Source organism: Anopheles stephensi, unplaced genomic scaffold (genome assembly GCF_013141755.1).
Source record: "Anopheles stephensi strain Indian unplaced genomic scaffold, UCI_ANSTEP_V1.0 ucontig423, whole genome shotgun sequence".
NCBI lineage: Eukaryota > Metazoa > Arthropoda > Insecta > Diptera > Culicidae > Anopheles > Anopheles stephensi.
This window is the reverse complement of record NW_023405373.1, coordinates 405,327-417,929: the sequence shown is the minus strand read 5'-3', so window position 1 is coordinate 417,929 and position 12,603 is coordinate 405,327. Positions and strand designations below refer to the sequence as shown.

Below are 12,603 nucleotides of genomic sequence, written 5' to 3'. Positions count from 1 at the left end.
TTAAGACGTTTTTCACTGCGGTTTTTTGGGTTCGATCAATTGATTGCACACTACCACACCGGAAAGGACCGCTTCCGGACAGATCCGTGTGAAATTGGCCGCAAAAACACACGCCCGACACTGCATCACCCCCACCACTGATGCACTTTTTGGACCACGTAGCTTTCGCACATTTTGGCCACCTTATCGACCGTTTTCACTCACTTCCAAACCCGGGAAATTATTTGCCAACCAACTTTGACGGCTTGTTGTTGTTGTTGTTGTTGGTGGTGTGGCCTACACGCGCTACATTTCGTCCTTAAAGCAGCGGAAATGCACCGTTTCTTCACTGAAACCACTTTATTGGCCATTTATCACTTAACTGAAACACAAACCGCGCTCCGATCGGTTCACTATCACCGGGAAAACTGTGTCCATCTGAGTCTGCTTACCGCACTTATGTGCTGGAACCATAGGCCACTTATATACACGTTATTTCACCGATTTTGGAGCCGTTTTCACTTTTGTACTGTAAAACTTGCCATTTTACCTCCATTTTGCATAATATCTGGTGGATCAAGCACAATTTTGACCCACTTTTTTAACAATATAAAAACAGAGCGCACTTTGCACAGAGTGCCACGCGCACCGGATGACAGCTCGACACTGCTACAGTGACATAACACTGCCCAGGCACAACCAAGGTGTATGTATCTAGAGCAAGGTGTATGTATTTAGAACAAGGTGTATGTATTTAGAACAAGGTGTATGTATTCAGAAGGTGAATTTCTGTCGATTTCACACAGCAAACAGCACCATTTCCCAAGTTATCTGGTTCCCCTGTTTTCGTAAATTTTTTGGTAAATATATTCGTTAACATAACTTCCTGGAAAAGATTTACGAAATTCCAAACTATTTCGAGGATAACTTGTTTATGTTTGGATTCTGTTTGATTACATTTTGAATGAACCCTGCTCATAAAATGAACCGGAACCATGTACATCGAATGTAAACCGCTGATGGCGGACGGTTATCACAACGGATTTACATCCACGGAAGGCTTTCGGAAGGACTTATGGCGTATGTTTAGGAGACGGAAGGTTTCTGTTCGGTCCGAACTGGAAGAGAACGCGCGAAAGAATGGCTTTATGTTTAATAGTAATAGTAGTGTGTAGAAGACGTTATGTAAGTCGTAGTGCAAGAAGTATAAAAGTAAGATTAGCTAGTAAGGATCAAGGAATAAAGTTCAGATTGAAATCCGCATCCTAACGGAACGTGTGCGCGTTAAAGAAAATCACAGTAGCAGTACTTCTCACACATAGACATTAAAATGGTAAGGAAGTGTCAGAAAAACGATATGACAATGCAACAAGTTTATAAGAACGTAAAATACGGATGGTCACAAAATGTGTAGAGTCAATTTAAAGATTACGCTAAGCTTAAGAGTTATTTGGGAATCGAGAACGGAATGCTGCTTTTCCATGATAGAGTGATAGTACCATACAAACTGAAAGAGAAAACCACGCCACGCTGGCGAAGAGGATGAAAATGGCAGCAAGTAGCTAACCATGGTGGAAGAATATGGATCGGGATTTCTATTACGTCATTATTTTTTCCAATCTGTCATCCAGACAGATTATAATTAATTAATTCGCCACTAAATGGCAAGAAAATTTAAGTCCATTTGAGCGAATACTCATAGATTTTTGTTACTTCGAGAATAGCTCACAAGTGATAGTTGACGAAATTCATACAACTGTAGGCTCCCATAGTTTTAAGTACCTTATGTTTTTATATATCTGCATATATCTTGATTTAAATATGTCAAATGGAAATAAATACAAAATGTCCCCGCGGCTGGGCATTCAGAAACCGCCTGCCGACCGGACAAGATCGTTGTTTGTGTCGGACTTCTGCCTTCGGTCTTTTAGTACTTCCGAAACAAAGTAAAGTTAAATTTAGCGTTGTTTACAGAAGCTAACATCATGACAAGTATCAGGGCAGAGCGTGTTATCCAAGAGCAAGATACATTTTTCACATGTTTGAGAATGCCACGAGAAAAAGTGTTAGACAATGGGCCTCTTTTCAACTCAGGGAAGTAAAAATCATTTTAACATTCAAAAGGTACTAAAGTCAGCAAATCACCACCTTGCCCCCCACAATCTAATGGATAAGTGGACAGAGCGATGAGAACGGTGAAAGATTCAATTATTAGTTACATGATTCAAAATACTGAATTTCAAAGGAAATTAAATCAGTTTTTGATATCAGACTTCCATCAGAGTCTGAGATCATCAGAGTGTCAGATTTGATGTTTTACAAACGTAAAGCTGAGGTTATGGTGTCGAATTTCGACGGATCAACTAAGTTTTTTCTGTAAAATTTAGTTTCAAATGTTAGCAAGTCGTTTCTATCATTTGATCAAACGATAAATCGATTTTAAGCATCGTTTTGTTACTCCCATGACACTATGACCAAAACATTTTGTACAATAAAATAATCTTATTTATCACACTTTAAAATCGACCAAATTTTTCTTTTATAGTCTTGGACATCCGCTCTTTCGCATTTTCAACCTTCACATCGTCTAGCTTTGTTATAAAAACGTTGAATTGATTTGAGTCTAAATTTTTGTAACTCCATTGAAGTTTTTTTTGCTCAATGTTTTGTGAATTTTTGACAAAAAAAAATACAATGAACATGAAAATTTATGATGTTGAGAATGCTTTTGCCAAAGTTTTGTAAGATAATAATAATAATAATATTAATTATAATAATTCAAACAATTTAAATTGTACATTGTAAAAATATCGCAAGCAGTCGTTTGAAAATCGGGTAAAGGAGTGGTCTTTTTCTATTGTCCATCACTACAAACACTAAAAGGCTTAGCCCTATCATTACATTTAGAGCGTCGCCCGCACGTTGCTTTTAATTTACAGCAGCAATGTTGTCTCAGAGGTGGGCATAGGTGCCTATGGTTGACTATGATTAGAAACGACCTGGCTCTACTCCCCTTGCCGCGACATTGCGATGAGTTTGTCCATTCTCTCATTCATCACATCCATCTGGACCCCCAGGCCTGTTATACGCTTCCGCAACATCTCCTTGTTTGTTACTATTACTGTACTTGTTTGTTACTATTACCTTCCAGCTCTTCGCATCCATCTAAAATTCATAAAAAAATTGTTAGATATATTGCATTTGGAAAAATGTGCAATTTACTAATAATAATTACCTTTAACCAGCAAAAAAGGAACCACACGGAAAATGGGGTTCACATTGCGTGTTCTGCTTGAACGATAAAACTTTTGCTTTGAATTTGATGTGTGACAAACAGCAGCAAGGCGAAAACATAAAACGATCACCGCAATACTCACATACAGCGACCCATCCGGACTCCCAATTCGCGTACAACTGCCGATATCCGTCGTAATCCTGAAATGCGGCGGTTGAAGCACTGACCGCAAAACGATTAGTTTTAACACCTTCCTAGCACATTTGTCACCTTCACGCTTACTACCAAACACACTCAGCAAATTCGAGCAGTTATTCAAGCCCTACCTAACATCACAAACAACAACACACGCACTTACCGATAATTTGTGTCACTCCAACAGTGCTTAAAATCAAGCACTTATCGCACACTTCATTTTACTCTTAGAGCCACTCTGAACCAGTAAACACACACACTCCAAAGTATATATCATGCACTATTTGCACCTGTCTGGATATTTGAGCAGTTTAGAGCAGTATTTTAAGCTACCGAACAATTCTAATAAAACAGCAGTACTCGCGAACGCTTAGATTCATTAAAATAACGCTCGAAAAAAATCGAGCACTTTTCGCCAACTTAAATCCACTCATAAAGACGCTGTGACGAATAATCTTACACCAAAGTATACGTGGCACTTTTGGCTCCAGCATCCATATTCGATCAGTAGTCGAGCAACTGCAACATGTCCCAGCAGACCCTCCCAGCCACCAACAGCTATTCCGAACACACTTCCGATTTTACCAGAAAAGCTGCTTGCAATTTGAGCAGTTTTATTTTTTGTCGCTTGGGTACTGGAGATTTCTGTGCGATGGGAAACCGTTTTTGCTTGTGTCAAAATTCGGAAGCCGGAGAGCCGTCAGCCAAACAATTTTCATAAATATCCGAATTTACACCGTTTTTCCGACGGAAACGGATTGCACACTCGGTTCACATCACTACAATTCAAACCGCACTCAATTCGATCCATAAATGAGCAAGTTATTTACACTTTTGCATTAAACGCGGTATATCCGCCACGTGGTGGTGCTGTCACACTACTGTCACACTTCTGCCACCTCCGTTTGATCACTTAATTAGTCCCCTTAAGACGTTTTTCACTGCGGTTTTTTGGGTTCGATCAATTCCCAGGCTCCAAATGACAGATGAAAAGACGTCTTTTCGTGGTCTTTTCACCCACGAAAAGACCACGAAAAGACGTCTTAATAACACCTCATCGGACCAACTGTCATGGCGTGGTAATGTATACATCTTGGTCTTAATGTATACAACTTGGTTGGTAAAGAAAATAAAAACGTGCCGTTTTCAAGCAAGTAAAAACGAAAAAAAATCTTGTTTTTTTCTTATAGCTGTCATTTATTTAAAATTCATACTTATTCATTCATATGCCATAGCTGTGTGTAGTACCCCCCCTTTACCGGTGGCTATCCTATCTTTTTCTGTGTTATCAATTATATAGGGTTATAAGTTGATTTGAACTTGTGCTTACCGAGTTGCTTGTCCTCCATCTGATCCGTGTGAGCTATTGCGGTTGTGTTGTGTCGAGACGTAAACATCCAATAAGAGAAGCAACCAAGCAACATGGAAAAGTATGTATTTTTAAAATACATGTAACAAAGGATTCGATGTATAATATATTTATCTCTTTGTTCGTGTTTTAACGATGTGGCGAATCATTTAGCACACCACGCAAGATTGTGGTGCTCAATATGAGAGACGGAAAATATGTTTTATCCGAGAAGCCGCAGCCTACAGGTATAAAAAATATTGGTTCATAAAACTTTAGAGCAGTATTGAGAGTAATATGTATTGTTTTTCATCGTTGTGTTACAGCTTCCTCATCACAACCAACACTACATCCAGATTTTATAAAACAACTACCGACGGCAAAAAATACATCAAAGAACATCCAACCTGCAACAAACATCGTTCACCGCAGTGTTTCCGCAGGTTTGTATGGTTTTCTCGGCATGCGTTTAAAAGATTGGGAGCAGTATTAAAAGTAATATGTATTGTTTTTCATCGTTGTGTTACAGCTTCCTCATCACAACCAACACTACATCCAGATTTTATAAAACAACTACCGACGGCAAAAAATACATCAAAGAACATCCAACCTGCAACAAACATCGTTCACCGCAGTGTTTCCGCAGGTTTGTATGGTTTTCTCGGCATGCGTTTAAAAGATTGGGAGCAGTATTAAAAGTAATATGTATTGTTTTTCATCGTTGTGTTACAGCTTCCTCATCACAACCAACACTACATCCAGATTTTATAAAACAACTACCAACGGCAAAAAATATATCCAAGAACATCCAACCTGCAACAAACATCGTTCACCGCAATGTTTCCGCATCCATTTCGGATTCCATTTTTTCCGCATCCAACAAACCCAACATTTCCAAACCCATAAGCAGCAATAGTCCCATAAATCTAGAGACAACAAAATCTTCTATAGACGCAGGATTGCGCGATCTTTTAGTTTCAATTGGACAGAAAATGGATGACATGACAAAAAAAATTACAAATTTGGACCAGAAACTTAATGAAATAGAAACTAACCACGCCAACAGGGTTCGAGTTGTTGAGAAAAATCAAGCAATTATTAAAACTAAGCTGGACTTGATCTTAGATAAAATCTCTCCTCGTCCAGGATTGGTAACAAATAGTTCATTCAACTGGGAACCGATCGCATCCAAAGAAATGTTGGATGCAGTGGATCAGCAGCTTAATGATCAACAGTACAAAAAAGAATTTGAAGAATATCTGGAATGCCAGCTGCCAACAGATAGCTCGGAAGAAAGGCTTCATTCAGCGATGGACATCATATTTGCCAGACAGTTTGTTATAGAGATGAGCTGGACGGGAATTGGACATCCGAACCAAAAAATTCCGTTGTTTGGATATAAAAATATTCTTGCTTTATTTAAGCACATTGGAACCTTTCACGGAGTAACTCCAACTCCTCAAAAAATTAAAACATTCTTCCAAAATAAATTGAAGCATGCCCGCCAAAGACTGAACCTAGAAGGTAAGATTAAATCCACGCACCACAGACATCAACATTCTCATTATTAGTGTTTTTTTGTTTTGTTATAAAGTTCCTTCACTTACTAAGTGTCCTTATTTTTTTAAATACATGTAATATGATGTAATATGTATGTTAATAATAAAAACTCATGAAAAATGTATCATGTATAATATGTAAATTTTTGAAATGTTATAATCCATAAATTATAGTAATTAAAAAGAACGATACAGAAAGAAAATCATATTAATTATTTATTATCTAAGAAATGCAAATATTAGCCTACGAGGGTATGAATTAATGGAACATATTGATACTCATTTTCTTTGGAAAGGGGAACAGCTACCAATTTACATCGTATATCCTCAATATTAACATCCAATTCCGTATGTTCCAGATCGCTCAGGTTTCCATGATGCATATGCATAAATTTAGAATTCAAAGGATATACAAAACAATCGTCTGTTTGAGACAATTTTTTCGCAACAATTTTTATGTTACGGTATTGTTCATGTGCAGTGATAAATTTGCACACATTACCACTTTTGGTCAAAAACCATTCGTTACGTTCCCCAGTTTTTAAAAGAAAGGCTTTGCGGACATGTAATGTTACTGTGCCAGTTCTGGTATGAACAGAAGGGAAATTTAAACATAGATTAGCTGAACGAGTGTTAAAAACTTCTTTTTCGGAAAGTCTATTTATAGTTTGCTCTAAGCATTTCCAGCCAGAACGCAATGAACGTTTTAAATGCTGCAAATGGTTTTCAAATGGATAAGAATATATGCTACTAATTGGACCAAATTGTTCAACTTCTTTGAATATATGTAGCAGATTGTGTACATTGCTTGAAATAAATTCCGGGCCATAGATATTTGCGTAATGTTTTACATAAAGTTGAATCAACGTGTTTGCTAAAGGCCAATGTTCTTTGTAAACATTTGAGGAAAACAAAGTTAAGCTACAAAAGAACAGCATGAAGTGCTTGTATTGTTCTTCATTTGTTATCTCTTTGAGTATAACGAAACTGGCATAAAATAGAAATGAGGAATATTCTGAGCCTTTCCAGTGCTTATAGTCACGCATTGAACGGAACTTTCTGTGAATTTCAATAGGAAGTTTGATGTTGGTCAGCATTGCAGACAAATTGTTAATTTGTGTATTGCTAAGCTTTTTTTTAACGCCAAATTTTCCTTCCATGAAACTTACGATCGTGCGTTTGGTGATACCTAAGTCTATCAAATGTAGTTGATCTGCGACGATTATTTGTTTGATAATGTCGAAGTTATTTAGTTTCAACAATGGAGTACAATATTTATGATGACCTTCGTAAATTCGTAATCTGAACCCATGATCTGTTCGCTCAAGTTCAGTATAACTGGAAAATGCAGTTCTTCCATTAAGGCTTCTTCCTTTCGTTGCGCATTTCAAGCAACCATCTCGTGAGTTGAAACCAGCAACACCTATTTAAAAAAGTATATTAAGTTCCATACAATTTTCAACGTAATCTTATATTTTGTCTTACCTTTAATATATGCTCGAGCAGGTGAATCAGCTATAATGACACGTAATTCTATGGAAATCTTTTTGTTATTGATGGTTATTCCATTTTCCATAAGGAAGTTAAGTTCATCAACGAAGGGCTGAAGAAATTGATCGATATCTGCTGGTTTTGTTGATCCGCTGTAAACTGCAATGGTCATTACCGGCACTTCTGGAATGTTATGAACGTTGAATAATATTGGCCAAAATTGAAGATTGCTGCTTTTAAATATGGGTAATCCATCAATAGAAACATTAAGTTCCAGCTTAGAATACGAATCGAGAGCTATATCGCTGCGGCTGAAAATACAAAACGTAACGTTTGTTATGTAAAGATTGTTGTTAACAACTTTTATTAGCTACGCACCTTAGTTCGTTGAGCAGACATCGTCTTATTCCGTTATACCAATACTGACTTCCGTTTATCGTTACAACTTCATTTGAGTCATTTCGATGAGTCTTCAGCAAAGTTCTAGCATCTTTTGGAAGATTACAAGAACTCACGTTTCGTATGATTTCCATAACTTGACTTATAGAATTATACGATTGATTGGTGGATATTGCCCATCGACGTAATTCGGCTTCTACATCATACCCTTCTGTGCGTTCTGTGTCCATTCTTTCATCGTCAGAGCTTTCAACTAAATAGTCCGTAACAAACTCATCACATTCAGGTTCGCTTGTCGTTTCACCGGCTTCTTCTGCCATCACATTGGAAGATCCTTCTGAATGATAATCCATAGGTGCATCGCCTGCGCCTTGGTTGCTTCCAATAACTGGAAAACAAAACATATGCCATGTTATAAAAGAAACTAACAATGATATTTGCCCGTCTTATACCGTATGAACTTCCTCCTGCAGCTAGCTCTTCGTCATTCTGCTCTAGCAAAGCTGCTCGGCGCTCTGTCGCATCGCGATAACGATACAAATATGAATTATATTTTACTCGTTTAGTGAATTGGTCACTCATTTTTACAAGATTGGTGATATTAGAAGGCACTGAGCAAAAACGTAATTAAGAAGCACTCGGAAAATTTTTGTTTATACGGATAGAAGTTTTCTTTTTGTAGCGCGTCGGCCAGTCTGACAGGCAAAACAACAACAATCGCTGATCAGGGAACCAATATCAACAATATCATTACTCTCGATTTTTAGATTAAAATTGAAAATTAATGAAAAATCTTTTAAAACCAAATAAAATGTACATGTTAAATAAAGACATGAGTTTTCTATATGTTTTTTTATGATTTTACTATTTATTATTAGGTAAAAAGCCGTATAAAGTTCATGAACTCGCTGACTTAGTATTGTAAACAGAGGGATTTGGTCTATTCATATGTTCCTTGCAGCCTGGGTTGATTGCACACTACCACACCGGAAAGGACCGCTTCCGGACAGATCCGTGCGAAATTGGCCGCAAAAACACACACCCGACACTGCATCACCCCCACCACTGATGCACTTTTTGGACCACGTAGCTTTCGCACATTTTGGCCACCTTATCGACCGTTTTCACTCACTTCCAAACCCGGGAAATTATTTGCCAACCAACTTTGACGGCTTGTTGTTGTTGTTGTTGTTGGTGGTGTGGCCTACACGCGCTACATTTCGTCCTTAAAGCAGCGGAAATGCACCGTTTCTTCACTGAAACCACTTTATTGGCCATTTATCACTTAACTGAAACACAAACCGCGCTCCGATCGGTTCACTATCACCGGGAAAACTGTGTCCATCTGAGTCTGCTTACCGCACTTATGTGCTGGAACCATAGGCCACTTATATACACGTTATTTCACCGATTTTGGAGCCGTTTTCACTTTTGTACTGTAAAACTTGCCATTTTACCTCCATTTTGCATAATATCTGGTGGATCAAGCACAATTTTGACCCACTTTTTTAACAATATAAAAACAGAGCGCACTTTGCACAGAGTGCCACGCGCACCGGATGACAGCTCGACACTGCTACAGTGACATAACACTGCCCAGGCACAACCAAGGTGTATGTATCTAGAGCAAGGTGTATGTATTTAGAACAAGGTGTATGTATTCAGAAGGTGAATTTCTGTCGATTTCACACAGCAAACAGCACCATTTCCCAAGTTATCTGGTTCCCCTGTTTTCGTAAATTTTTTGGTAAATATATTCGTTAACGAAACTTCCTGGAAAAGATTTACGAAATTCCAAACTATTTCGAGGATAACTTGTTTATGTTTGGATTCTGTTTGATTACATTTTGAATGAACCCTGCTCATAAAATGAACCGGAACCATGTACATCGAATGTAAACCGCTGATGGCGGACGGTTATCACAACGGATTTACATCCACGGAAGGCTTTCGGAAGGACTTATGGCGTATGTTTAGGAGACGGAAGGTTTCTGTTCGGTCCGAACTGGAAGAGAACGCGCGAAAGAATGGCTTTATGTTTAATAGTAATAGTAGTGTGTAGAAGACGTTATGTAAGTCGTAGTGCAAGAAGTATAAAAGTAAGGTTAGCTAGTAAGGATCAAGGAATAAAGTTCAGATTGAAATCCGCATCCTAACGGAACGTGTGCGCGTTAAAGAAAATCACAGTAGCAGTACTTCTCACACATAGACATTAAAATGGTAAGGAAGTGTCAGAAAAACGATATGACAATGCAACAAGTTTATAAGAACGTAAAATACGGATGGTCACAAAATGTGTAGAGTCAATTTAAAGATTACGCTAAGCTTAAGAGTTATTTGGGAATCGAAAACGGAATGCTGCTTTTCCATGATAGAGTGATAGTACCATACAAACTGAAAGAGAAAACCACGCCACGCTGGCGAAGAGGATGAAAATGGCAGCAAGTAGCTAACCATGGTGGAAGAATATGGATCGGGATTTCTATTACGTCATTATTTTTTCCAATCTCTCATCCAGACAGATTATAATGAAAGACACATTCGCCACTAAATGGCAAGAAAATTTAAGTCCATTTGAGCGAATACTCATAGATTTTTGTTACTTCGAGAATAGCTCACAAGTGATAGTTGACGAAATTCATACAACTGTAGGCTCCCATAGTTTTAAGTACCTTATGTTTTTATATATCTGCATATATCTTGATTTAAATATGTCAAATGGAAATAAATACAAAATGTCCCCGCGGCTGGGCATTCAGAAACCGCCTGCCGACCGGACAAGATCGTTGTTTGTGTCGGACTTCTGCCTTCGGTCTTTTAGTACTTCCGAAACAAAGTAAAGTTAAATTTAGCGTTGTTTACAGAAGCTAACATCATGACAAGTATCAGGGCAGAGCGTGTTATCCAAGAGCAAGATATATTTTTCACATGTTTGAGAATGCCACGAGAAAAAGTGTTAGACAATGGGCCTCTTTTCAACTCAGGGAAGTAAAAATCATTTTAACATTCAAAAGGTACTAAAGTCAGCAAATCACCACCTTGCCCCCCACAATCTAATGGATAAGTGGACAGAGCGATGAGAACGGTGAAAGATTCAATTATTAGTTACATGATTCAAAATACTGAATTTCAAAGGAAATTAAATCAGTTTTTGATATCAGACTTCCATCAGAGTCTGAGATCATCAGAGTGTCAGATTTGATGTTTTACAAACGTAAAGCTGAGGTTATGGTGTCGAATTTCGACGGATCAACTAAGTTTTTTCTGTAAAATTTAGTTTCAAATGTTAGCAAGTCGTTTCTATCATTTGATCAAACGATAAATCGATTTTAAGCATCGTTTTGTTACTCCCATGACACTATGACCAAAACATTTTGTACAATAAAATAATCTTATTTATCACACTTTAAAATCGACCAAATTTTTCTTTTATAGTCTTGGACATCCGCTCTTTCGCATTTTCAACCTTCACATCGTCTAGCTTTGTTATAAAAACGTTGAATTGATTTGAGTCTAAATTTTTGTTAACTCCATTGAAGTTTTTTTTGCTCAATGTTTTGTGAATTTTTGACAAAAAAAAATACAATGAACATGAAAATTTATGATGTTGAGAATGCTTTTGCCAAAGTTTTGTAAGATAATAATAATAATAATATTAATTATAATAATTCAAACAATTTAAATTGTACATTGTAAAAATATCGCAAGCAGTCGTTTGAAAATCGGGTAAAGGAGTGGTCTTTTTCTATTGTCCATCACTACAAACACTAAAAGGCTTAGCCCTATCATTACATTTAGAGCGTCGCCCGCACGTTGCTTTTAATTTACAGCAGCAATGTTGTCTCAGAGGTGGGCATAGGTGCCTATGGTTGACTATGATTAGAAACGACCTGGCTCTACTCCCCTTGCCGCGACATTGCGATGAGTTTGTCCATTCTCTCATTCATCACATCCATCTGGACCCCCAGGCCTGTTATACGCTTCCGCAACATCTCCTTGTTTGTTACTATTACTGTACTTGTTTGTTACTATTACCTTCCAGCTCTTCGCATCCATCTAAAATTCATAAAAAAATTGTTAGATATATTGCATTTGGAAAAATGTGCAATTTACTAATAATAATTACCTTTAACCAGCAAAAAAGGAACCACACGGAAAATGGGGTTCACATTGCGTGTTCTGCTTGAACGATAAAACTTTTGCTTTGAATTTGATGTGTGACAAACAGCAGCAAGGCGAAAACATAAAACGATCACCGCAATACTCACATACAGCGACCCATCCGGACTCCCAATTCGCGTACAACTGCCGATATCCGTCGTAATCCTGAAATGCGGCGGTTGAAGCACTGACCGCAAAACGATTAGTTTTAACACCTTCCTAGCACATTTGTCACC

The 12,603-nt window shown here is 37.7% G+C and overlaps 2 protein-coding genes across 2 annotated transcripts; one reads left to right on the top strand and one right to left on the bottom strand.

Annotated features, from left to right (window-relative positions):
- The first annotated feature begins 4,381 nt into the window (after window positions 1–4,381).
- On the top strand, window positions 4,382–5,453 carry LOC118516976. Its single transcript, XM_036062801.1, has 4 exons — window positions 4,382–4,839; window positions 4,932–5,005; window positions 5,084–5,200; window positions 5,287–5,453. Exons 1-4 carry the CDS (start codon window positions 4,832–4,834, stop codon window positions 5,451–5,453), a joined length of 366 nt encoding a protein of 121 aa, XP_035918694.1. The 5' UTR covers window positions 4,382–4,831.
- A 1,053-nt stretch (window positions 5,454–6,506) lies between these two features.
- LOC118516970 lies at window positions 6,507–8,923 on the bottom strand. The gene is made up of 4 exons (XM_036062798.1): window positions 8,659–8,923; window positions 8,186–8,594; window positions 7,802–8,118; window positions 6,507–7,739 (listed from the first exon to the last, which is right to left on the bottom strand). Exons 1-4 carry the CDS (start codon window positions 8,786–8,788, stop codon window positions 6,556–6,558), a joined length of 2,040 nt encoding a protein of 679 aa, XP_035918691.1. The 5' UTR covers window positions 8,789–8,923; the 3' UTR covers window positions 6,507–6,555.
- Between the last annotated feature and the right edge of the window lie 3,680 nt (window positions 8,924–12,603).

Excerpts from the sequence above, each read along its gene's own strand:
- LOC118516976 (XM_036062801.1), top strand. Across the intron at positions 5,006-5,083 it reads CGAGAAGCCGCAGCCTACAG|CTTCCTCATCACAACCAACA; the intron begins GTATAAAAAATA and ends GTTGTGTTACAG. Across the intron at positions 5,201-5,286 it reads TCACCGCAGTGTTTCCGCAG|CTTCCTCATCACAACCAACA; the intron begins GTTTGTATGGTT and ends GTTGTGTTACAG.
- LOC118516970 (XM_036062798.1), bottom strand. The coding sequence starts at position 8,788 with ATGAGTGACCAATTCACTAAACGAGTAAAATATAATTCATATTTGTAT. Across the intron at positions 8,595-8,658 it reads TGCAGGAGGAAGTTCATACG|TTATTGGAAGCAACCAAGGC; the intron begins GTATAAGACGGG and ends TTTGTTTTCCAG. Across the intron at positions 7,740-7,801 it reads TGCTCGAGCATATATTAAAG|GTGTTGCTGGTTTCAACTCA; the intron begins GTAAGACAAAAT and ends TTTTTTAAATAG.